Consider the following 26,559-nt stretch of genomic DNA (forward strand, 5'->3'; position numbering starts at 1 on the left):
AATGAAGCGGGGGAAATCGGAGGGGTAGACGAACCATGAGAGACGATGGAGTCTGAAAAACAAACTGGGGGTTCTGGAGGGGAAGGGGGTGGGAGGCTGGGTTAGCCTGGTGATGGGTATTGAGGAGGGCACATTCTGCATGGAGCACTGGGTGTTATGCACAAACAATGAATCATGGAACACTACATCTAAAACTAATGATGTAATGTATGGGGATTAACATAAGAATAAAAAATATATATATATTAAAAAAAAAAGATCAAGCCTAACAAAGACATTCTGTCCTGTTGATCTCATTTTATAGACAAGAAAGCTTACGTCCCAAAGGATAGAGCCAACAGGTGGCTGCAGGCATTGAACTATGCTTCTTGTCCTCATTTTCCTCGCCTGCAAAATGTCGCTAATGTGCCCTACGTCGACCATACTGGTGTTGGCATGATGAATGGAGAATATGTGTAAAGGTCTTTGTAAGCAATGTTGCACTTGATTGCTCTTATTATCATAACAAATATTACTCTTAGATTGAACCATATGAAATTGGCACTTGTTTAGGTCAATTAACCAGTGATCAGATTTTTTTTCTACACAATGTCAATCACTGTCCAGCAGCCAGTTGATGGAAGACAGGCAAGAATTGGGATTACTGTAACAGATTTCTTCCCTGTCCCGCATCTTTAAGGAATCAGCTATTCCACCCTAATTATCCAGATATTTGAGGTTTATCCCTCCCCACATGGAATACGGAATAAAACGATGGCCATTTTGCTCCAAGAAAACAGTTTGCTCTTGTGCTTTTGAGTCTTAGCATGGCTCTCTGTGCTTGCCACATAACTCATTTTATTTTCAAACCTCTGCAACAGGTACGACTTGATGCCTGTTTTACAAAGAAAGTGAAGGCCGGTGTAATGAAATCACGTGCTAGGAAATGGTGGAGGGAGAGCCAACCCCAGGGAATCAGATTCTTGAGCTTGTTCTCTGCCTTCTGATGCTGGGATCCTGTCCAGTTCCACTACTCATTGGCTGTGTGATCCTGAGCACGCCATACCTCCTCTCTGATCCCCCATGTCCTATGCTACAAGATGGGGTAATCATGTCCATCCTCCAAGGATGGAGTGGAGCTTTAATGAGGTCACAGAGGTAACACGTGAGACTTACAGAATGGTGGAGGAAGGAGCTTGAGAAATCCTCGGCTCCTCCCAAAAAAGCAGTGATAAGAATGGATACAATTTTTGAAAGCAACAAGTTCAATACTCTGGAAATTGAGCAAGGGGATACAACAAATGGAGAAGCATTTGCTAACAAAATAAAACAAAACAAAAAAACTACTGAATCTCAGGTAAGAACAGTGGGAGATTGCAACCATCTTGACCAGGGCTGTTCCAGTCCCCCACCAATCTCTGGCACTGTGATAATCCTACAGGGAGAGGCAAGCTGTAAAAACCAGTGGTATTGCTGGGAGAGGGGGCTCACTTAGACGGAGCGAAGTACAGGAAAATTCCACGCCCAGGATCATTGTCAAAAACAGTAGTGATCTTGGCAGCAAAGAAATGGAGAAGGTCAATAGCACAGCTAGCGTAAGATTGTTATATGGACTGGGGCAAGCAATAGACATTGACTAGCCCGAAACTTGATGAAGGGACATAGGGAATGGACAGCCATGTGGGCCTTGGCAAGCCCCCACATGTGCCTGGTCATCTGGGGGCTGCACACAGGCTCGAGGTTACACGCAGGCCCAGGAGAGACTGAGAGAGCCCCCAGCCATCTACACATCCCCATCTAAACGTAAGGCCATGTACACAGACAGAAAATCTGTGAAAGGGCCAGAGAGTCAAATCTGTGGCACAACAGTGAGTGTCTGAACATTGACTACAGTGCCCAACCCACACGTAGCTCCACTGAATCACGGTGTTTGATTACAAAGGCTCACAGATTCACGGTGTTTGATTACAACCTGTGCTAAGCTCTGTTGACAAAGGGGCAGGCCCTGAGAATCCAGGATTTATAATAAAAACAGGAATGAAAAACCCAAACAGAGACATCAGTAACCTCATACCATGGGGGAGACAGACTCCATAAATCTGGTCCACATATATTACTAAATAATTGGGGAAAGATCAGAATCTGGAGATGCTATTATTTATTATCTAAAATGTCCAGTTTTCAGCCAAAAAAACCGAAATATACAAGACATACAAAGAAACTGGAAAGTGGTGACCTATACTCTCAAGAAAACAAAACAAAAAATCAGTCAGTAGAAACCCTTTGTGGGCTTCGATGTGGGGCTTAACACAGACCACCAAGCAGCTATCATAATGCACAGAGTGCTCACTCTCGTGCCTGGCTCATGCTACGTGTCAGTAAGTCCTAATAACTGATAGAGGTTCGGAGATTATCAGGCCCTCTTGGGCTCTGTAGAGTGATGACACACCCTTTACCTCCACCCTCCCAGGCTCAAATTACAAGTTGTTGAATCACCTGGGAGAAGACCAGCTCATGCCTCCACTTACAGAGGCCCTTTGTGTCCTAGAACTTTGCAAAGAGTGTTCTCTCTGATGTTCGACAAGGATGCACCCAATAAGCATGTGATCTGACATCTCACATTAAGCTGAACATGCCAGACAGGCAATGAGAGACTCCAGGAATAATGGAGAGCCATGGAAGGGAATTCTTCCCCCAAATCACTCCTCAGCATGTAGTGTGGTGTGAAGATTCCGTGTCTGTGGAATGGAATGCTCATTCAGGGAGCCATTTGGCGCTGTGAGAACAGCACCTCTTTCCTGAAACCCACACCATGACCCAATGGCCACCATGGCCCAGTGGCTGCCATCTGTTGTATATCTGCTAGGTGCCAGGCACTTTGCTATGCCCTATGAGTGTTGCCCGTGTTCATGCAGCTATCAGATATCAAGGGGTGTGGATTAATGGAGAGATGGCAGAAATGAGGATTTGAATACAAGTCTGTCTGATTCTAAACCACATGCTTTCAACCACTGGAGCACTGATCAAATCAACCCATAAAGGTGGAACTATGTCTCTGTTATTTAACTCCATATGCTCAGAACTGTATATAAAATGCTGTATGAACACACACACACACACACACACACAAATTGGGTTGGTTAACACTGAATGGAGGGGCACCTGGGTAGCTCAGTTGGTTGAGCGTCTGCCTTTGGCTCAGGTCATAATCCCGGAGTCTCGGGATCAAGTCCCACATTGGGCTCCCTGCTTCTCACTCTTTCACTCTCTCTCTCAACTAAATAAACAAAATCTTAAAAAAAAAACTCTGAATGGAAAATGTGTACAATTATTAAAACAGTAAACCCCAGCTGGAGGAAGTCAGTAAGGTGAGCAAGAAAAGAACGGTGAATACATTGAAGGGGCTAAGGCCATGGCATAACCCCTGAATAATGGTTCAGCACTGTACAGTGGACAGCTCCCCCCGCCCAGGCTTGGGCTCCTAGGGGCGGGCCCCTCCCTAGCAGAAAGGGCCTCAGACAAATTCAGAGGAAACTGGGGGTGTCCACAAGGGTCTGCCTTCGAGAAGACAGATTGACATCCCTTAATTGTGTTCTTCAGATCAAGTCTGCTGGGACAGATTTTGTTGGCTAAAATCAATCAACACTTAGGCTCTCTGAGGAGAAGAGGGCAGGCCTTAGGGTTTCCTCACATTGATCGGGGAGACTTGGCAAGTCCTGCCTGAACAGCAGAGAGATCGAAGAGACCAGAATCTGGGACATGGCCAAGGTGAGCTGACAGAACCCCTCGAATGACCTGCCTGAGAGTCCACCATTTGTGGTCATTCTGGGTGGGCTTCAGTGCAGGTGGATGCATAATCTTAGCTAGACAGGATAACCTGGGGGAGAGGAATGGGACCCAAGGGGATCAGAGCGGGGGACAGGGTCATTCTGGAGAACCGAGCATGTGCCTGGGTATCTAGATGGGACGGGGGCATCTTGAACAGCTGGAGATCAGGGTGAGGATACTGCTTCCTAGACAGGACCATGGAAGGACAGAGTGGACTGGACTTCCTTCATGATTTTGCTTAAGCCAGTTCAAAAATGAAGGTCAGGTTTCTAGGCCATGCCCCTGCCAATAACTTCTCAGTTGACCATCACTGACCACCTGATAAAGCCCAGACTCTCTTGTCCTGCCAACAAGGACCCATGGCCCAGCCCCTGACAACACCCTCAGTCCCTATTCTTGATGCATGGCATCCTTTGTGCTCCAGCCACACTAAACTAGCCATGCAACCTTGCCACTGGACCTTTGCATATGCTATACACAGTATGGGTTGCCCTTCACTCTTTCCCTTACCTAATTCCTCCAAATTGTCCCAGAGGGCTCAACTCAATCATCACCTCCTCTGATGAGTCTTCCCTAAATGCCTCAGCCTCACCTCGACTGCAAACATCAAACATTTTAGGGGCATCCCCTGGGGTGTTCCAAAGCCATCCCTCTGCATGGAAAGAGCATTAGTCTTTCCCTCACCCAGTGAGATCATGTTCTGTCCATCCCTGTATCTCTGGCACCCAGCACAAGGCCTGATGCAAAGCAGACACTGGGTGAAAGCTGAACGGAATCAAGGATAATGATTTTAAATTAACATATCATGGATGGCACATTTTGTACAGAAATTCACCAGTCGCCCTGTCTATCCTCAAAGGGCTCCCATTCAAAAGTCTTATGTGAACACGAAAAGATGCTCAACATCACGGATCTTCAAGGAAATGCAAATCAAAACCACAGTGGGATGCCACTTCACACCCCTTCAGATGGCTCCCATCAAAACAAAAACAGAAACAACAGAAAATGACCAGTGTTGGCAAGGATGTGGAGAAACTGGAACCCATGTGCACTGTTGGTTGGAATATAAAATGGTGCGGCCACTGTGGAGAACAGTGTGGCATTTTCTCAAAAAAAATTAAACACGGGATTACCATATGATCCAGCAATCCCACATCTGGGTATATACCCCAAAAGAAATGAAAGCAGGGTCTCAAAGAGCTAGCTGTACATGCATGTACATAGCAGCATTTTCCACAACAGCCAAAAGGTGGAAGCAACTCAAGTGTCCATTGACAGATGGATAAGCAAAATGCTTGTATATACACACAATGGAATACCACTTATCCTTAAAAGGAAGGAGGTTCTGACACATGCTAAGCTGTGGATGAATATTGAGGAATTCTGCTAAGTGCAATCAGCCAGACACAAAAGGACAAGTACTGTGTGATTCTACTTATATGAGGTAAAGCCATCCACTTCATAGAGACAGAAAGTGGAATGGTGGTTACCAGGGGCTGGAGGAGAGGGGAGAATGGGGAGTCCGTGTTTAATGGGGGCAGAGTTTCAGTTTTAGGAGATGACGGAGGTGCTGGATACGGATGATGGTGATGGTTGCACAACATAATGAATGCTCAATCCCACTGAACTGTACATTTAAAAATGGTTAAGATGATAAATTTGATGCTGTGTCTACTGTCCCACAATAGTAAAAAAAAAAAAAAAAAAAGGCCTGCGTGCAGAATCTGAGATCCCAAGTTCAAATCCCAGCTCCACCAGTACCTGGCTGGGCGGTGATGGCCTCAGTTGCCTCTGCTATAAAATGGGGATAATTCCCACAATGGGAAGACTTTATCTTTTGAGGTCTATTTCAGGTGAAGCATCTGAAATTTTTGACATCGTGCCGATTTTGCGATGAGAGTTTGCGCATATGTGGTAAAAGGCACGTGCTATTTTTGTTCGAGGAACACAAAGTATCTAGCAGGTGCCCACCAAACGAGTGTGCATTATTGGGAAAGAGTCCTGGTGGGGTACCACGTATCCGGCACACAGGGGACCTCATCAGGGCCCCTTTCACACCCTGACAATGAATTCTCTCTGCTGCCATCTAGCGTCTGAGGACAATATTGACCTCTCCCAGCTGTCAAACCTGTCTTCTTCAATCCTGAGGTCTCAACTGCTTTGCACACAGAGGCTGACGGTTTGCCCACCCAAGCACGTGTTCATGTATAATTCATGGGGCATCACGTTGCCTGGCAAATGAATATTTATCGGCTTTTTCATAAGAAGCAGGGTGGTGTTTCCTTTTGTTGCTATCGAAATTCTATGCCGTAGCAAATGAAATTTGTGAGCAAATAAAAAGAGAATAAGAAGAAGCGAAAAACTACCAGCCAAGTCCATTCCACTTGTAATTTTCCATTTTCCGAGGCCCTCCAGCATGTGTGTGGAGGTGGTTTCGGTTTGGCTACAACAGAGGACTGCTGCGTCGTCCAGAATAGCATCCTACCATATGCTCTACCTATTGCCCCCGCAGAAAACTCCCCCACACCCCACCTCGGTGTTGTTTTCAACTGCAGAAGAGCCCAAGACCTCTTCCATGGCCCCACTCCAGATGCTCGAAATACAGATCAAGTTTGGGTTGACCAAGGACAAGGAACCCCACGTGAAGATTGGTACAGACTGGCTGGTGGCATCAAGCCAAGCAGTTTCAGGACTTCCTAAAGGGGCTGCCACCAAGGGAGGGGATTTCCCTGCAGCACACCAGTCGGGTCTGATGTCCCCTCCCCAGGGCTACGTCGAAGGTGCTGCCTTGTCTGCAGGAGGGGACCTGTACCCTGATCCCTACTGCAGTGAAAAGCCATAAAGGACCTAAGAATTGTGACTCCATTTACTCTTCTTGCCTCGTGACTCCCCGATTGAGGATTCCAGTGCGGCTGATCTCAGACACATGTGGGCACACTCCCCTGGAGGTGGAGTCTCAACGTGGTTGCTAACATGGGGTCTGGGTGGCTCGGCTGCCATCCCTCTGACCTTGCAAGAGGATGCCGATGCCAGTACTGATGTTCAGGCTAATGATGGTAGTTCACGTACGCTGAGCCCTTATGATGTAGCGATGTCAAGCCCATGAACTCCACCCCTGCATGTAATCCTCTAAACCCTTTCTGGAGGGAGGCATTGTTGTCATGCCCACTTTACAGAGGAGGAGACTGAGGCAGAAAGATGCCATAGCTCACTTACGTTCATGCAGCCCCAGCTGGGAGCCAATCGCAGCTATTTGACCCTGCTCTTCTCAGCCGCCCTCCCTGGAAGCAACAAACTTGGGTTCACGGACAAAACCCACAAATGCTTGGCTGTGTGGCCTCAGGGGAGGCAATTCATCTCCCTGAGCTTCCCTTTTCTCATCTGTAAGAGGGATGCAATGGCTCTCGGTGTGCAGAGCTGTCGGGAGGATGCAGGGCTTTGCAAATTCTAAAGGGCTTTGTGATCATCGACAGACCAGTGGCCATTCTCGGCAGAAATATCTATCGATGGTTTGACACTGGGATAAAGACAAGGTTCCGGCCATAGGAGTTTATGGTGGAGTTGGAGAAAGGAGACACACAGGGGCAGAAATACAAGGTTAGGCATTTGTATTCATTCATTCGTTCATTCATTCATTCATTCATTCAACGGACAATTTATTGAGCCCTTTTGCTATAAGCCAGAAAACACAGAGGAAATGTACATAATTTCAGAGAAAGGAAGTGCTATACACACATTAGGACAGGATCATGTGAGGAGCTCTGAGCCAGCATCTGAATAGCAACAAAAGCCACAACAAAATTGGGAAGGAGGGTTCCAGGCAGAGGGAACCGTTAGTGCAAAGGCCCTGAGGAAGCTTTCATGGTGATGCTCTAAGACGGGTGCTCCGGGTCTCCGATCCCCGCTGGTCCAGATGCCCCCCCCGGGGGCAATCCCCTCTGGAACAGAAGCCACCCAGGGCCTCCACCCTCTCTTGTCCCACATACCTTCCTCTCGTCTATTCCCTCGGAGGCCAACGTGAGCTTATTCATGAGGAGAGGGTCCAGCACCTGGAATCGCCGGCGAAACTGAGCGAGCCCCATGTGGTCAGCATAGCCTGGGGGGAGCGGAGGGGAGGTGGGGGCGGGGCCGGAGCAAGCAAAAGAACAAGGAGTCCAAGTGAGAAGACCAGCCTGGGGCCTGGACTCGCAGGCAGCCCCTGCCCTGCTCCCCACCTGCAGCGAACTTGCTGGGTGGACCCAGTTCCTGGAGCCTCCATTTCCCCACTTGTCAACTTAAGTGATTGGGTTCAATCAGCATTTCCCAAAAGTGTTCCCCAGAACACAAACCCTATAAAATTCTCCACTGAACGTTTGAAAAAACAGCACTTTCATCTGTTCTCTGGAGGGTCACACCTTGTACCAGCATCAATGCCAAAAGACTCCTTGGACCACCGCAGGGAAGGTGCCAGATTGGCTTTGCTTAAAACCTATTGGACCATGGGAAAAAATTTTTTTGGTCCAACATTTATGACCACCCCACAAGCTGCATGTGGGAAATGCTGCATTGGATATTTTCAAGGGTTTTTTAAAAATCTAGCATGTAGGATGGACATGGGTGTACCCCTCTGTGGGGAGACTGGGTAGAGGCACGTAGAAAGCTCCTGAGAGAAGGTGACATTAAAGCAGGCCTCTGAAGGAGCCGTAAGAGTTTGCCACAGGATTGGGTATGGAAGGGATATCTTGGCAGAGGGAACCAGAGAGGGGAAACCCAAGGCTGGCTCCTTAATCATAGAAGAAACCAGCATTTACTTAGCACTTCTGTGTACCAGATGCTAGGTTAACAACTTCCTTGTGTTATAGACACTCAGGGACCTCCATCATTGGACCCATTTTATAGATGTGGAAATTGAGGCCCAGAGAGTTCAAGTCACCTAGCCCAAAGTGGCAAGGATAGTAACTCCCCCAGCTGGGATTCAGACCCAGACAGTAACTGTAACTAATCCAGTGGAGAGTAGCCAACAATGAGGTCATAGACAAGCAGGGACCAGATCCCAAAGGAAATTGAAGTCAAATTCCAAGCCTCAAGGTTTGGACTTGGTCCTGGATGCAAGGGGCATGGCAGACCCTCAGTTGGCTCAAAAAGACCCCTCCACTGGCTGGATGGGAGAAGGTGCAGAAGGTCTGGTAAAATCTGACTCCGCTTTGAGACTTCACAAGAAGCCAAATGCATGAACCTTGAGGCAGAGTGATGGTGGTGGGTTCATGTGGTGAATCCAGGAAGCCTCCTTGGGTGAAGAAGTCTCAGGCCAGGTTCACAGGATGCTGACCACGCAGAGATGGGGGCTGGGAGATTACAAGCGTGCCCTTTCGGGTCAGACTGATCTGGGCTCCCATCCCATTTCTGCCCTTATTAGCCCCCTGACCTATCACGAATGACCCCATCTCTTTGAAATTCAAGTTCTTCACTTGTCAGCTGAGAATAACAGGATCTGGTCACGGGGTCACTATAAGGATTGAATCTGATGATGGATGTGTATAAGATGCTCACATGCATTGAGGTTTTCCCACATCCGGGCAACTCTTCTCTGTTAGTCTCTTACTGACTCATCAAAATAGCTCCCTGAGACCTGAGCTATTAGGGCAGAGGAAAGAGGCATGATCGAGGGACTTGCCCGGTGTTGGCCACAGCCAAGCCCAAGCCGACCGGCTCCAGGGTCTGAGCCACACCCACCAGGCTGCACAATGTGTGATGTTTAATGCGCATTTGCTATATGCCAGGCGCTGTGCTAAGGGCTCGGTAAGAATGACATCAGTCATTATATGTCTTGACACAGGGCTAGCACACCATAGGCACTCAATACCCTGCATATATGTGTATGCATTCTGTGTGCACGTGGGTACATGCACAGATGTGCACAAATTCAAAATCATAAATATTTGATAGGTGTGTGTATCCATGTGTGCACACATGTATTTCTTATATGGTGTAAGAGACACAGGAGCCACTTGGAGCAGAAAAAAATTGAGGAACTGACCAGGCCTGGGAGGCAGAAAGTGGAAAGTTCTACCATGAGACATCAAATCTTTACTTGGTTGGAAAACTTCGTCCTGCCCCAGGCAACTACACTGAGAATGCAGAGGGCAGACACCGCAGTGAGGACCCCAGGCTGAGGATGGAGACGGCTGACCAAGCATGCACACGGGGGCTCTAACAGAGTAGTCCAGAGTATCTGCAAAGGCCCAGCGCCTCCTGCCAGCCAGCCAGGCGGACAGAATCGATCGGCCACCACTGTGGCCATTCTGCTCTTCCCCTGTGACATTATCTGTCACCCCTTGCCCGTGGTTATGCAAGCAGGAGGAAAAATCAATGAGACTCTCCGAGAAGGGTCTCTTCTTTGCTTCCAGTTGTTTCCAGCTTCTCTGTCAAATTCCTGGTGCTCCTGGTGCTGGCTCTTAACGGGGTGGCAGGACACAGGGCCTGGGCCACAAGCCGGGCGCCAGTGACCACAAAGAAGTTCAATGAACAGGTGCCCACCTCGCCAGGCTCCCCACCCCATCCTCTGCAGAGACAATGACATGCCTGAGCCTTTCTAACGTCAGGGAGGGGAATCCACATGGTGGCCTCTGGGGTCTGAGAGGCAGAAAGGAATCAGAAGGATTCAGAGCCAACTCAGCATCTAAGATGAGCTATGTGGAAATCTCAGCCACATGCTTGCTTTCTAAAATATAGACCTAAAGACTTATTCCTCTGATTCAACTCCTGTCTTCCCCCTGCCACCCTCTTTATCTCCTCAGCTTGACCCGCTGAAAACCAAACCTCCAAAAGCGGATGGCCCGCCTCATCAGCCGCAACTGCCCTGCGCATCTTGAACCCCCCCAGTCCCCAAAAACCCAGGCTCTCCCCTGCCTCTGGGCTTTTGCATATGCTGATCCATCTGCCTCGCATTCTACCTCCCAGACATGAGCTGCTTACTTTGTATCATGACCCAAGTAAGACGTTACCTCCTCCCAGAGGTTTGCCCCAGTCTCCCCAGGGAGAGCACGGAGCTCCCTCCTCTCTATGCATCTGGTACTTCCTGCATCCCCGGGTGACGACGTATGCCTGTTACGTGTTCCCACCTGAGCTCCCAAACCAGGCTGAGCATCTTAAGATCAAGGTATTGCTCACTGTGGGAATCCCACTCGCCATCCTAAGGTAGAAGCTCCCTGGACATCTGCTGTTGAAAGGAAGGTGAGCCGGACACAGCCCTAGCTTTCCAGGAGTGCACATGTCATTCAGGAGATAAGATGGGCTTTAACTCTGCCCTGTCCAACCACAGCATGACCCTGAGCATGTCCTAACACCTCTCGGAGCTTCCGTTTTCCCATCTGTAATCATAGCTTCCCTTTCACGGGCTCACTATTTTACAGAAGAAAATGGGATGCTGCGTGGAACGCTCAGGCACGTAGCTGGTGCTCCTGTCCCTTTGTTGCTACCAGTTGGCGGGCATGTCAAGGACTCAGACACAAAGTGCTCGCTCCCTGGCTGTCTCTTACCTGTCCTGTGCAGACGCAGTGCCTCCAGGATGTGGGACCCCGCAAGCTGCACCCTCAACGCCGGGATGTCCAAGGACAGAGGCCCGCCTGTCCCCGACTTATCTCCGCCGGGCTGCGCTGGGGTCAGAGACCCCTGCCCGCCCCTGCTCTTCACCGCCGGGCCCGGCACAAGGCAGTGGATGAAGTGTATCTGAGACCGTCTGATCACGCTGGTCAGCGCATCCTAGGACCAAGAGGAGACGGACGGGGTCAAGGCCCGCTGCCCTGGGGTGAGACGGACAGGGATGCTCCCCAAACGTACGCTCAGCCTAGCCTGGGCATCTCTGGGGGTCCCCAAGTCCTATACCAAGGACTGCCTATCTACGGCCTGATTTGCACTCAAGAGAAAAAGGGGAACTTTATAACAGCCCTTGTAACCGACTGAGGGCAAGCCAGAGGGCCCCAGGTCACACAGACCCCTCGCAGAAGAGGCGGGCTAGAACCCAGGACCCAGGCCTAGAGGCTTTTCCGGTATAATATGCTATGAGATTTTCTTTTTTCAAAACTTGCCCTTCCCATGTCCCACCTTCTGGACTCAGCCTGACCGCTGACCAATCACAGCGTTCTCATTTGTTATTGATGTGTCTCGGTGACCTATTTGCAGCCGATGCTAGATCCCGCCGCCTTCCCCCAACAAGAGCCTTGTGGTGAAAATGAGGCATTGGACAGCTGAGGAAGCTCAGGTGGCGCTGGATTGGCTGTGATATTTGTCACCCGGGTCAAGAGGGTATTCGTGGATCCTGGGAACTTGCCACAGCTGCTCAAGGCAACACGGAGGAGCCCAGCCTTTGGCCTCAGATTTGGATAGATTAGGGACGCGATGGTGGACGTTTCTATGCTGCTCCGAGCCTCAGCTCCCTCCTCTGTGGAGCGCAGGGTGAGACCTGCCCCTCCAGGCTTGCTGAGGAGGTAAGAGATGATGTGGGCTGATAACTCATCCCGGAAGAGGGTGGGGAGCGGGGCAGTGGAGGCCCCGGCTCCATGGGGACAGGGCTGCTGCTCACCATCTGTAGCTTGATCTGGGAGCACGGGGCTTTCCTCTTCACGGCAGCAAAGCTGCTGGCAAACGCCCTCCTCACTGCGCAGCTCCTCTGCAGGGCCTGCTGGGAAGTACCCTCCAGGCCGGCCACGGCCCGGCACACGGGGGGCAGCTTGGCCCGGGGCTGGAACAGGCTCCTCACCTCCTCCCTGGCAGGGAGGAGGGGAAAGAGAGAGGGACTTTAGGGGCTCACGGGGAATGGGCCCACCTCGCTTCTTGCGAACCTGCTTCCTGAACCCGCCCCTTGAAACACACCTCCTAGCTGCTACACTTTAATCCACAGTCCCTTTGCTCTGTGGCAAATGCCAGCTTCTTTCTCCGGGCCTCTCCCTCCCCTGATTTTCGAGTAGCAAGAGCAGCGAGAAGACCTACTGGCTATCCTCATCACTGATGGGCCTGCGGGAATCCCACTGAGCCTGCACTTTCTTAGGGAGCAAAGCCACCTTGGTTCTCCCTAGAACAGGCCCAGCACATAGTAGGTCCCTGGGTCCAGCACATAGTAGGTGCTTAGACTATACAGTTCATGCAAGAATGGACAACTCACGGGCTGAAGAGGCGGTTTCTGGCCCTGCAAGATAGCATCAGTGAAATGCCCGGCCTGATGCCCAGCGGCAGACAGGGCCTTCCCTCGGCACCCCTGTAATGCACAGCTGTAGGGCCAGGGCTCCGCATCTGTTCTGAGGAATCTGAGCTGCCTTGCCTTCTTGTTTGGGCCAATAAGGACGAAGAAGGCCGGGAAGACCCTGCGGTACCCTTGAATGGGGCTGGAAGCCAGAGATGGCCTCGTGCCTCCGGGGTCCCATCGGCCCCCTCCCCCTCCAGTGAAAGCACGCAAGCAATTTCCATCACTCTCTGCAATCCAGGCTGCCCTGCTATCTGCCTCCTTCTATGCCTCACCAGACTATCCAAACTATTAAGGATCGTCGTCCAAATGATCCAAAGGTATTTAAAGTGGTTAAATGCCTGGCAGAGCACAAAGATTCACAATGGCTTGACTACACTGGTATTGAAATAAAAAGCTGGGGAGGATCTGGGGGAGGCCCCCACCCCAGAAGCAGGAGCTCTGAGAGGAGAGGTCAGGGCCGTGGGGGAGGTGGGCACCACCCCCTGGTACAGGGAGAAGAGGCTGTGCCCATAGCCCTGACCCCCATCTGTGGACTGCCCCAGCCCTGGGGTAGGTAGATCTGACTTGGCGGTTTTCAGTGGGAGGTGTGCCCTTGGGCAGGTCATGTCTGCTTTGGGTCTCAGCTTGATACATATGGAACAGAAGGGTTGGACCAAAGCAGTGAAACTTGAGTGTGCATAAGCACCTCCAGGGAAGCCTATGGACAAAGCGAGTCCCCAAAGAGATCGGGTGGGACCCAGAAATTGGAATGTTAGACCAGCAGCGAATCTGGCACTCCTGGGGGTAAAACTACACCTTTAAAACAGCACCGTTTGCTCTCAAAAATCACCAATGCTTGGCTCTCAAGCACGCAAGACATCCTAATAGAATTTACCCTCAATCCTGCCGTGTTCTTTCACTCCCATGGGCCACGACCTTATACATGCTGTTCCTTCTTCCCCGAATGTCCCTCACTCGCCAGAGCATCGGGTCAACAAGGCTTGACCTCCCCTTTTCCTGCCCCTCCACCTCTTGCCCAGAGGACTGGAGCCATGGGACGTTAGAGCCCAAGGATGCATGAGGCCACAGGTGTGCGGTGAGGGCCTGCTCTGAACCAGGCTCCATCGTAAGCCCTCCACTACGTTATACCACCAAAGCCTCACGGCAAACACGGAAGCCTGGCCCCGTCATTCCCACTTCTCCGAATGTGAAACTGAGGCCCACATCTCGCAGCTTAAAGGCGGTGAAAGGAGAAGCTGAACATTTGCCTGACTCCAAGGCTGTGCAGTATCCACCCGATCTTGCAGCCTGGTCCAACACACACTTATTTTATGGTGAAGGAAGCCAAACAAGCCAACAAAACCAAGGGAGAGAAAGAGACTGCCCACAGTCACCCAGGTGAGGAGGGGCAGGGCTGGGACTTGACTCGGGTCCCCTGGCTCTCCATGCTCTCCTCTCTGTGCTCGTGGACCTTCCTTTGCCCCCCCTCCCCCCGCTTGATCTCCTTTCAGGAGCTGCATACCCTTGAACCCTCCTGCATACGGGCTTTCCTATCGACTCGGACCATCATGTGCCGAGAACTTCGGCAAGGACCACGTACGTAGACCCAAGTGGATCCCAGTGCTGCCACTCTTTTGCTGTGTGATCAAAGGAGGGCCACTTCACCGACTGGGGCCTCAGTGTTCCCATCTGTGAAATGGCGCTAAGGAGGCAGTGTTGTTGTAAGGATTAGCAAGATACTTACGGAGCGTTTATCCTGACGTTGGGCACACTGCCGTGGGTGGTCAGTAAGTGTCTCCTCCCCCTTCCCACGCCCCCCAGCTCCTCCCTGGTGCTCTCAGCTTCTCTCTGGTGTCCTAGCTCTGCCCCTGCATGGTTCCAGCAGCGAAGCAGGGAGGATCAGCGCATACACCCACAGAAGCATTTTCCAGGAGCTGTGGCCCACAAGCCGCGCTTGCTGCTAACACTTTCTGAGCAGAGCTGTCAGAGAAAGCAGTGTGCTTTTTTTTTTGACACCACAAAACGTTATCGCTTTCGTTTTATGACCCCCTAGTCCTAGGATGTCCATAAAATCGTTCCAGTCACATCATCTTCCAGATACTTAATGAAAGGCAAGCAGCCAAAGTTAAGAAGTCTTGGCTTTTTGGCGTTTGTGCCGCGCTGGCCCCAGGGACCCATTGGATCTGAGGGATGGGGCTGCTGGACGGACCCTCCCTCGCTGAGTCATTGGGATGGCGTGGCCCCGGTGGGGAGGCCAGTCCCTATCCCAGGCCAGGCTCACCTTTTTGACTGCTGCAGCACCTGCGGGGCGTCCAGGGCCGAGAGGTTGGGCTTGGCTCTGTGGAGCCAGCCCATGAGGTCGTAGCGCACGGGGTCCTGCCCCAGCTGGTGGAAGATCTCGAACTGGAGGGGCTGCTCACAGGACCGGAGGGCAGAGGTCCCTGAAAGCGGACATAGCATGTAAGTGTTGGGGTACGTGGGGGGACACTCCGTAATCGCTTGGCATCACCAAAAACACACTTTTTCCACTTAAATATGTTTCCGGAGATCCAAAGCTAACAGTTCTGGGCACCTACCTCTCTTCCCTGTACGCATGTCTGAGCATCATTTCCAACACAGAACCGGGTCCTCCTTGCTTTCTTAAACACAGGATACCTGTTTTCCCCACATACCATCAGTACAGACGATCTTCACGATTTTTGCCATACCCAAGTACCACCTGGGTTGTTAATTACTTAATATTTTTTTTAAATCGGCAAACATTTATCAACAGGTAAGATCCATTTATAAAGAAGCGTGTCATGGTAGGTTGGGTGTGCATGCTGTATTTTCCGATACTCGTGGAAATAAATACATAATCATTAAATATTTTGCAAATATTTGTGTGCCACCAAAAATTGTCTTGAATGGTACCAACCAAATAAATGCACAGCAGAGGGGCGCCTGGATGGCTCAGTTGGTTAAGCGTCTGCCTTCGGCTCAGGTCATGATCTCAGGGTCCTGGGATCCAGCCCCACGTCAGGCTCCCTGTTCAGCGTGGAGTCTGCTTCTCTCTCTGTCCCTCCCCCTGCTCGTGGTCTCTCTTTCTCTCTCTCTGTCTCTCTCTCTCTCAAATAAATAAAATCATTTTTATAAATAAATAAACAAATAAATGCACAGCATACTCTTGGGAGACTCCGACACACACTCGGTTGCAAGGGACAGGACAGGAGAAAAGAAGGGGCTTGGAGCTTCGAGAGCAGGCCTGCGTTCAAATCCTGACACCACCACTTACCACTGTGTGGCAGGGGCCAAGCCTCTTCCATCTCTGACCCTCAGTCTCTTCCTCTGTAAAATGTGAATTATACGTACCTCCCAGGGTGGTACAAAACTTAAAGGAGATAATGTGCGTAAAATATGCTAGCGTAGTGCCCAGACCCTTGGTTGTCACTCAGTAAGCCCGAGTGGGCGTCACAGTCTTTTCTTGCATTCAACCTTGTGCCAGTGTCTGGAGCCACAAACGTTTATGTCCGTATCCCTAACACCAGCACGGTGCCTGGTACACGAATGGAGTCTGGAAGTGCTTGTGGAAGGGAGGGAAGGAAGGGAGGAAGGAAGAGAGGAATCCTGGTCATTAATCATATCACTCTAATTGCAGTGATGCTCTCGGGTTGAGTAATGGCCCCAGACCAATTACTCTCAGGAGCGGTAGTACTGTTTTGGTTCTTGTCTGTCTTCTGCAATTCTATGAGTTCCCATCTTCCTACTGTCAACGCACCAGTGCGTTCTAGGGTCCTGAGTCCTTCCCTCAAATGCGAATTTGCCACCTCTCTGCTGCAGGGAGTCCGGAGACCAGAAAGCCGCATTTCTTGGAACTCCGTACGCAGCAAATGCCATCTGGGAGTCTGTGGGCTTCTGGTGCGTGAGGGACATGGGTCCTGCCATGTGTGTGGCTTCTTGGAGGTCCTTTGTGGTCAATACCCAGGGCTGACCGAAGTTACCAGCAAGGGACACTTCTGGTGAAGTAAAGTATCCCTTTGTCCAGCTCTTCCATGAGGCCTTCGGAGCCCGCAGTCCCCGCCCTCAAAGGGCCACCTTCCAACGAAAGCAAGGTGATAAAGTGGCCGCCTGCCTTGGCACGTCCGTCCACGCTGCCCGCACGATGTCCGCGCTGTTTGCATGGCCGCCTCCTTGCCCTGGATTAGAAGCGGCTTGAGGGCAGCGACCATGTTCCCGCATCATTATGTCTCGCAGCCAGCACAGAGCTGGGCTCTGAATGAGGACCCTGGGAGCATTTGGGGAGGGGGGACCGAAGGCAAGAGAGAAGACAGGACGTCCACGTGGGCTAAGCCCCAGCCGGCCTCTGCTGGACACACAGCCATGCCTGAGGTCCCCTGATCCCGCTCTGGTCTGTGAAGTGAGTGTCCGTGGGCTGGTTTTCTAGAAGGTGACACTGAGCTTCGGAGATGAGCCCCCTGGCTGAAGTGGCATAGCATACAGGGACAGAGCTGGGATGAGCACACAGGTCTGCCGACCCAAAGCCTGTGTTCATCCCCGGTGGTGGCCTGATACACGGAGGCGTCCCATTTCCCAGGAACAGCCCGGGGAGACCACTCCCAGGCTCCCAGGGCGTCTGCTCGGCCCTCTTACGCTCCCCTTTCTTCGGCAGGTGGTTTCAACCACAGTTTTGTTCATCCAAGCATTTCACGGACAACGTTTGCTCTCAGGAGCCCCATGGAAACAGCTCGAAGACAGAGCCTGACCCAGTATTCCTCTCTCGTGACTCTGCATCATCACCTCTCCCAGGAGCCTGACACCCCCAGATGGGGGTAGGGGCTTCTGGGGCCCCAGTGACCCCGGCAACCCCCCTCTACGTCTGCCCTGCAGATGCCTGTCACCTGCCTGTCCACTGGGCCTGGGTCCCTCAGGAGCAGCCCGCCGGGCCAGCAGAGACACTTAGTGGAGAAGTAACAGCAAGCACTGGGGTCGCCAGAAAGCCCCTCATGTTCTGCCTGATGGAACATTCTCATTAACTCAGAGCTAATCAGAAAGCCCTAGAGACAAAAGATCTTTTTTTTTTAACCAAAATATCTGAATTAACGGGTCTCTCTCTGTCGGGCCAGGACAAAGGATATCACAGTCTCTCTCCTGGGAACGGACAACGTCAGAGCATCCCTCTCAGGGTGTCTGGGATTGGCAGGTCGGGCCTCACAGGAGAAGGAGAAGAGGGAGACAAGGATCTCGCCGGACCCCCTCCTGCCCCAACCACGCCCTCCCTGATGCCTTCTCCTTCTGAGCCTCCTGTGTCATTTGCTTAAGTCAGGATCCAGGACACATGCCGTCCGAGAAATCCATTTTGTTTGATTCTGGATCATAGGGTTTTCCCATATTCATCTATTCTGTATCAAGGATGAACTGGAGCCTTCTCCAGACCAGAGCATTGTGGGGCGGAGGGGGTGGGGGGCAGCCAGCGCTGCCCTCACGAGCAGATGTTCCCGTGAGGACACACGCATGCCGTCTGGCATGAGGGCTGCAGGGGAGGCGGGAAAAGCAGGGGTAAGGGAGAAGGGGGTGCGGGTCGGAAGAAGGCATTATTTTTCACTAGGTGAAAGGCAGGCTCCCGAGACCCAAAGGCGGTGAGGGAGCCAGTCATGCGGAAACGTGGCGGAAGAGCATTCCAGGCAGAGGGAACTGCCAGTGTGAGGGCCCTGAGGCGGGAGCATGCTCAGTGGGTTTGAGGAGCGGCCAAGAGAGCAGTGTGACTGGAACAGTGACTGGAACAGAGCGAGGGAGGAGAGAGGAAGGGCAAACAGCAGACGTCCACGGAGGCCTGGCTATGCCCAGGCACAGGGGAGAGAGCAGAGAAGGAGACAGAGGCCTGCCCGGCGCCCTCCATGGTCACACAGGGTAGTCGGGGGGATGGGGAAGAGGCAAGTGGATAACCAAACGTTCCAGAGCCCGAGAGGCCCGTGAAGGAAGTAACGAGGGAGTCAGGATGGGTCCGCAGGGCTGCAGAGCGGACAGCTTCAGACAGGGGTCTGCAGGGTCTCTGAGGAGGAGCCCTCTGTGCACAAAGGTGAGGGAGGAGGACTCGGACATGCGTCCATACATTAGCTCATCCGTCCTCACACAAACCCCCTGAGGGAGGTGTTACCATTATTACCATTTTACAGACGGGGGAGGTGACTTCCCAGAAGCCACAGGCCTTGCACTTAAGCAGTGGGACTGGGATGCAGCCCAGATCTCTGGGGTCCAAAGCTTGGGTAAGCTTTTCATAGCTCTGTCTCCTGGCGTCGCGTGAATCTGAGGGACGCTCTTCCTCGACCCCACAAAGCCACTCCCACGCCCTGGGGTCATGCTCTGAATACAGGGCCCACGTTCAGAGCCCAGAGAAGGGTGGTGGGTCTGCGTGGCCTGTGCGGAGAGGACTCCCAGGCTCGGCACTGGCTCTGTACTCAGTTGCCTCCAGGGCCGATAAGCCACCTGGCTTCTCAGGGACCCCACTGTGCGTGGGGTGCAGTAGAACCCACAATCCGAGGCTCAGACTAAGAGCTCCACTAAGAGCCATTCTCTCTGCCCCTCCCTCCTCGTTCACCAGCCGGCCAAGAGGCAGATGTATTTCAGAGAACAGAGGTGACCTTGGGAGAACAGAGGTGATTGTGGCCAGGAGTCAGTCAAGCATGAGGACCCTGCAGGGTGAGGGCAGTCCAGGGCTGCATCGTGACCTGCCTGGGCCCTCAGCCCTTCTGCCTTCATGGGCCCCTTCTTCCGTTCAAACATATATGGATTAAAAAAAGTTATATTTCATGACGATATTGGTATCCGGGCAAATAATATTAGTAATACTTAAGTACACTCTATTAGTCTGCTATGGCTGCCATACCTGGGGGTCCCCTAGCTTGGTGGGGGGCGGCTTAAACAACAGAAATGTATTTTCTTAAAGTTCTGGAGGCTGGAAGCCCGAGGTCAAGGTGTGGGCAGGGTTGGTCTCCTGTGAGGCCTCCCTCCTGGGCTTGGAGCTGGCTGCCTTCTCCCCGCCTTTTTGCTCTGCGCACGTCTGAGTCCTGATGTCTTCTGGTAAGGACACCAGTCGTATGAAATCAGGACACACCACAATGACCTCGCCTAACCTTAATGACCGTTCTAAAGACCCTCTCTCCAAATACAAACGCAGTCACATTCTGAACTTCTGGAGGCCAGGACTGCAACACATGGATTTGAGGTGGGATCCAAGTCAGCCCAGAACATTCATACATACGTACGTATAAACATCCATACGCACGTACATATATAGACAGGTATACATGTATATCATATTTGACCTGAAAGTTCATTTTTTTCTCTGCTTGTAACAAAAATTAAAACAGTTGCATGGGCCCCTAAAAGCGCTGGGCGTGGCGAAGTTGGCCCTGGGCCAGTCACTGCAGGGCCAAATCCTCTGGGACTAATTTGGGTACCAGTGCCCTGAGCTTGCTCCAGGGAAAGCGGCTGGAACCCTCGGATGCTTCCACTGCTTCTGCTCCGAAAATCTGGTCCTGATGCGAATGCAGGAAGGCCCCGTGAACGTCCGGGACAGAGGCCTTGGCAGGTCCCTTTGGGGTACAGGCTTTTGCCGTCGCCAGCCCAGCGGACAGCAGCAAAGAGAGCCATCATGCGTCTTTCTCCACACCTTCTCCCAGTTTCCCATACACTACTCCAAGTGGACGTTTGCCCCAAATATTCCATCAAAATGGCACTCATCTCAGCTGCCACTGACCTCTTCGTGTCCAAATCAATGGCTACTTCTCAGCCACGCCTCACCTGAGAGGTCAGGGAGGCCAGTACCCTCCCTCCTTCCTACCCCCTGGCCGCCCTTCCTCGGTTGCATTTCCTGGTCACTGGCCTCATCCCTGCGCCCTGACATTGGAATGTCCCGGAGCTGACTGCTGGGCCATTGTCTCTGCCAACCTGGATTCCCTGAGTGATCTCAACCAGAATTGTGGACCCCAACCTTCTTACAGATTTCCTCATTTTATCATCCATCTCCTTTGCTAGAATGTCAGCCCCACGGAGGCGGAGATATTTGTCTTGTTCGGGATGTATCTCGTGGCCCAGGACAGCGGTTGCCATGTTAGGTGCTCAGTAAATACTGCTGAATGAATGAGCCACACCAGCGGGGACCTGGAAGATCTCAAAGCGAAATCTGCCTTCGGAGAAGTCTCAGGGCATCTGGGTGGAGTTGGGCAGCCAGGGGTGGGTCACAAGAGATTCTAATCCAGATAGAGATTGTTTTGCATCTGCCTGCTGACACCCTCTGGGTGATCTTAGACCTCTCTACAAGCATCTTTCTGGAGCTCAGTGTCCTCACCTTGGGGGGTAAGAATACCAACCACCAGACAGGTGACAGAATTCGATTAGACAGCGTACATGAAGCTCTGAGCTCAGTGCCAAGTGTGGAGAATGGACAGCATTCCTCCAACCCCTTAACTGACGGGGACAATATTCTTCATCGCCATCAACAGCCCTGTGCTCATCGATCAGCCCTCATGACACTCCGCAGCCGGTAACAAAGCTAATACCTCTCTCACCCAATCATTGTCACAGAAATCCTGGCGAAATCGTCAATCAATCATTTATTGATCGATGATCAGTGTAGGCCCCCCCCTCCGGCATTGTGTGAGCACTCCACCTGGGGCTACGCGAGGTTTGCTCAGCGTCGCCATTGGTGAAGCACAGATAGCCGGACTTGAACTTGGAGCTCAACGAAGCCAAAGCCCAGGACCTCCAACCTCGTGGTTCCATCCGGATGTCTCCATCTCTCCTCTCGATGCCCCCTCCCCCCAGTCCAGCCCATCGCCCAGTGCTGTGGCTGCATACTCCTGGAGTCCGGCCACCTCCTCTCTCACCTCCCACCGCCTGCAGGAACTTTCCAGAACGTGAATCTGACCATACCTCCTGCTGCCTAGAATCCTTCATGGCTTCTCAGAGCTCTAGGGTTGAAACAAATGTTTTTTCGTGTGGCCCACAAGTGGGCCTTCGACGGTTTGAGCCCAGACAACATCTCCGACTTGGCTGTCCCGCACGGCGTCTCCTCTTCTCTGGCACATTTCCCTGCACGCCTCTCCCCCAGGCCCCCTGGCTCCCGGAGGAATTCGGTCTGCCTGATGCACCGTCAAGCGCTAGGGTCTGTCATCTTGGGGTCAAACACAGACGGGCTCATCTGTTAGCTTGTCCACACTCCCCGCATGTCCTCCCCCAACAAGCATGTGAGCCCCATCCGGCTGGCTCGCCCCTGCGTAGCATGGTGCCCGGCACACAGTAGCCTGTCAATACATTTGTTGACTACACTGATCATCAATCAATAAATGATTGATTGATGATTAGTAAATAACTAATTAATTGATTAAACTGATTGATAAATTTCATTGACTGGTAAATGAATGAAAGCACACACAGGCATATGCACAGACATCTGTCACTCAGACCCCCCCCCCAACCTGCCTCTTGCAGGCCTTGTCAGGGCTTTCTCTGCAGCAGACAAGGACGGATTCCACCTCCCAGGCTGGACTCAGCACTCTTCTCCCTTCGTCCTTCAACCTGACTCCCTTACCTTCGGCCCCAGCGCCTTTCTTCTCAAAGGCCGCACGGAGACGCTCGAGCACCACGCTATCACTGGAACCCTCCACCCGGACCTCCTCGTCCAAGAGCCAGAAAAGGCCCCTGGCGTCCTCTGCACCTCCAACGGCTGGTAAGCGGACCTGGCAGAAAATCCAGGATCACTGTGGAGCCCTGATTCCCCGACCGAGGCCAGTCCTGGGCTTCTCTTCCCACCTCTGGGAGTCGGGGCATCTGAGTCCCCGGCATCACGACTCAGACACGCCAGCCCGAAGCCATGCTCCCAACGCACCCCCAGACTCCCGGTGTGGAAACCCCAGAACTGTTACAACCCCTCAGTTTTAGGAGGTCCGAATCCAGCCTCTGTCCTCACATCCTGTGTGACCTTGGGTCACTTACTGCACCACTAGGAGCCTCATTTCCTTTTATGTAAAATGCAGACTGACAATACCTTCCTCAGGTAGTGGGGAATTAACAAGGGAAAGCACTCCATAAATTACCCATTCTAGCTACACACCCCAGGCTGTGTGTATTTGTACACAGCTAAACATCAAAGGAGTGAGTTCATCCGCATCACTTCTTAGAAGTCTATGTTTTTTTAAACTAAGATCTTAAGGTGGGAGGGGAGAGTGCCCAAAGAATGTTCTAGAGGAGAAGGTGAACTAGGTTCAATAGCGTAGGCACGGAATTTGAAATCTAGCCACGAGCTTTAGAAACCATCCAGGTAACTCTGAAGTTTTGTTTCTGGCAACCAGAGAGGCCTGGAGAAGCTAAGTGGCTCGTCCAAGGGCCCACAGGGAGTTGGCATCACCCAAAAAGGCACCAAATGTTTATGGAGGAAATGTGTGTGGTGCATGGGGTGGCCAGCTCTCCTTTGGTGACTGGGACTCAGGGACTTCCCAGGACATGAGGATTTCAGCTCTGAAGGCAGCAAAGTCCCTTGGCAACCCAGAATAGTTGGGCACCCGAACTGGGAAATATTGGCCCACCCCCCTCAGAGGCCCAGAGAATACAAGGGACACATACAGGGTCACATGGAGAGCCACAGGGGCAGAACAGGGACCAGATCCCAGATATCCTGAGGCTTCACCTTGCCTTTCTTTATGGGGTTGACACTGACAGCCAGCCCATCCTCAGAAGGTAGCTCTTCCCAGCCACTGCCCAGGCATCCAGGGGACCCCGTGGCCCCTCCATCCTCCCATTGACCGGGTCGTCCCTTCCAGCTGCCTCTTCTGGGTCAGGAAGCACGACAGGGAGGGGGTGCCAAGGAGAAGCATAAACAGGCAATGACCGGCAGGGCTCACGGACAAGGCAGCTTTGCAGGGACAGGTGCAGGCCTCTAGGAGCCAAGAGAAGGCTCGGAAGAGATGGCCAAGGGTGGCCGACAGGAGACAAAGAATGAGAAAAGTGGCAGCCTGGGGTATCCCATGGCAGGAGAAACATGTGACCTGTGGACCAAGCACCATGCCCCGTGCTCTGGGTGCCAGATCTCGTAAACATTCACAACCATCCAGGGCATGCTATCGTTCCCACTTTAGAGACGGGAAAAAAACAAGACCGAGAGAGGCGAAGGGATGTACTCAAAGTCACCGACATTAGACCTGAACCTGGCAAGTCAAGAGAAATGGCTCAGGGCCGTCCTGAGAGATGGCTGAGCAGAGGTGCAGGTCTGGGGTCGGCCCAGTGGATTCTTGGGATGGGGAAAGTAAAGACTCGGGTATCTCCCCACACTAAAGCCCATAAATGCGTGGATCCCCCCACCGCCCCCCATTCTCCATCCCCCAGTGGCCCCTATTCTCCCAGTCTCTGCGGACGTAGCATCTGCGTCTGAACGCCTGACCTTCCCAGGCAAGATACCACTGGGCACTGGCCCCGAGCCCCCTCAGCTCACCCTGGGCTGCCAGGTGGGATGCCTGTTAAGCCAGTCTCGGACATCAGGCATGGAGGGGGTTGTCAACCTGAGGGGGTTTGGAGATTCGTTGCCCAGGCCACACCCTTGGATCAGTCTGGGAGCGGATCACCAGCTTCAGGGTCTTTAACAATCCCTGGGTGATTCCAAGGGCAGACAGCACTGACAACTTGCAGCTTAAGACATCTGGGATGTCAAAGCAAAGCCTTGTGGTGTCTGAGAGCCTGGGTTTGCTGGGCCCCACGTTACCTGGGAAGGGTTCTGGTCCACCACAGCCACCGTGGTCCCCGGGGAAGGCTCCGGGAGATCAAAGGGCACGGGAATACCTTCCTGGAAAGTCATAGAAGTTCCAGATTAGTTCCTTCCATGAGCTGAACAGGGTGGAAAACTTTCGGAGGAGAAAAGAGAAGTGAGGACTTTCACCTCCCCTTAACCTTCTTTTTTATTATTATCATTTTTTAAATATTCTTTTAAGTAAGCTCTACCCCCAGCGTGAGGCTTGAACTCATGACCCCGAGATCAAGAGTGGCACGCTCCATCGACTGAGCCAGCCAGGCGCCCCGTATTATTTTTTTAATTGTGGTAAAATACCCACGGCATAAAAATCTACCTTTTTATGCGTCATGTAGTTAGTAGCATTAAATTCACTCACATGCTGTGCACCTGTCACCACTCCCCCACTTCCAGAACTTGTCCGCCTTGCAACACTGAAACTCTGTCCCCATTACACACGGACTCCCCGCTCCCCTCCTCCTCCTCCAGCCCCTGGCAACCACCGTTCCACTTTCTGTCTCTATGAATTTGACTGCTCTTAAGTGTCTCATGTGAGTGGAGTCATATAGGGTTCATCCTTTTGTGACTGGCTATTGCACTCCCTACAACGTCCTCGAGGTTCATCCACGGTGCGGATGGGTCAGAATTTCCTCCTCTTTGTGGTTGAATAATAGCTTGTTGTGTGGACAGATCACATCTGTTTACACTCGCATCCCCCCAGTGGACGCTCAGGTCGTTTCTACCCTTTGGCTATTGTGAGTAAAGCTGCCGTAAGCCTGGGTGTACAGGTATCTCTTCAAGACCCGGCCTTCAACTCTTTCGGGGAGATACCCAGAGGTAAGATTACTGGATCATAGGGTAATTCTATTTTTCTTTTTTCAGACAAACAGCATACTGTTTTTCATAGCGGCTGCACTGTTTTATATTCCCACCGGCAAGGCACACGGGTTCCAATTTCTCCACATCCCCGCCAATGCTTGCTGTTTTCTGGGTTGTTTTTTTTGTTTTGTTTTGTTTTGTTTTTATCATCACCATTCTACAGGGTATGAAGTGGTATCTCAATGTTTTGATTTTATTTCCCTAAATTTCCGGTGCCTATTGGCCATTTGTCTTATCTTTTTTGGAAAAAAAATCTATATTCAAATCCTTTGCCTTTTTCCCAATCAGGCTGTTTGTTAGTCTGTTTGTATCATCACCCCCTTAGCCTTTGGATGAGAAGAAAGGGTACGGACCAACATTCCAATAACATTCTGACATCGCTCATCCTGCAGGCTCATCAGCAATCATGGTGAGAGCTTTGTCAGGAGCTAACAACCATTCAGTCCAAACTTTGCTCGTATTTACTGAGTAACTAATGAGGGCTGGGCTGAGCACTGGGTGCTGGAGGCAGCAAGCACAAGCTATGGTTAATGACAGTCGCCATCCAAAAGTCATCAGAAATGTCCAGGCAAGGCTATGCATGGAGATGTCCATCACAGTGCTGTTTACAAGAGTGTAATCGTGGAAATCACCCAGATGCGCAAAGGAGGGTTGAGACAGCATTGGAGGTAACCCGTGAAATGAACGGTTACTAAAAGTTGCCAGTGGAATGAGAACACGGGAATAGCATCATGCTGTGAGGAAAACAGTAGACAACAAAATCGTGTGTAGGAAAGGATCGGAAATCTGCAGAGAAGACAATATATGGACAGTTAGGTGGTATTAAGGTACAGACAGCAGTAACAGCACTTGCCTGTGGGCGGTGGGGCTACAGGAGGTCATGGTTTCTGCTTACGGATGTTTCTATGTACTTTCCAGG

General features: G+C 51.8%; 1 protein-coding gene across 1 annotated transcript in view; it reads right to left on the reverse strand.

Annotated features, from left to right (window-relative positions):
- Positions 1 to 26,559, reverse strand: part of MYO18B (myosin XVIIIB) — a 242,026-nt gene that overhangs the window by 144,774 nt on the left and 70,693 nt on the right. Inside the window, exons 16-21 of the mRNA XM_081802559.1 lie at positions 24,738 to 24,818; positions 22,575 to 22,722; positions 15,288 to 15,447; positions 12,368 to 12,551; positions 11,325 to 11,547; positions 7,794 to 7,903 (exon numbers count right to left, since the gene is read on the reverse strand). Coding sequence (XP_081658685.1) covers positions 7,794 to 7,903; positions 11,325 to 11,547; positions 12,368 to 12,551; positions 15,288 to 15,447; positions 22,575 to 22,722; positions 24,738 to 24,818 — 906 coding nt within the window. The remainder of the gene's footprint in view (positions 1 to 7,793; positions 7,904 to 11,324; positions 11,548 to 12,367; positions 12,552 to 15,287; positions 15,448 to 22,574; positions 22,723 to 24,737; positions 24,819 to 26,559) is intronic.

This window comes from Leptonychotes weddellii, chromosome 13 (genome assembly GCF_054177405.1).
Source record: "Leptonychotes weddellii isolate Sample4059 chromosome 13, ASM5417740v2, whole genome shotgun sequence".
Taxonomy (NCBI): Eukaryota; Metazoa; Chordata; class Mammalia; order Carnivora; family Phocidae; genus Leptonychotes; species Leptonychotes weddellii.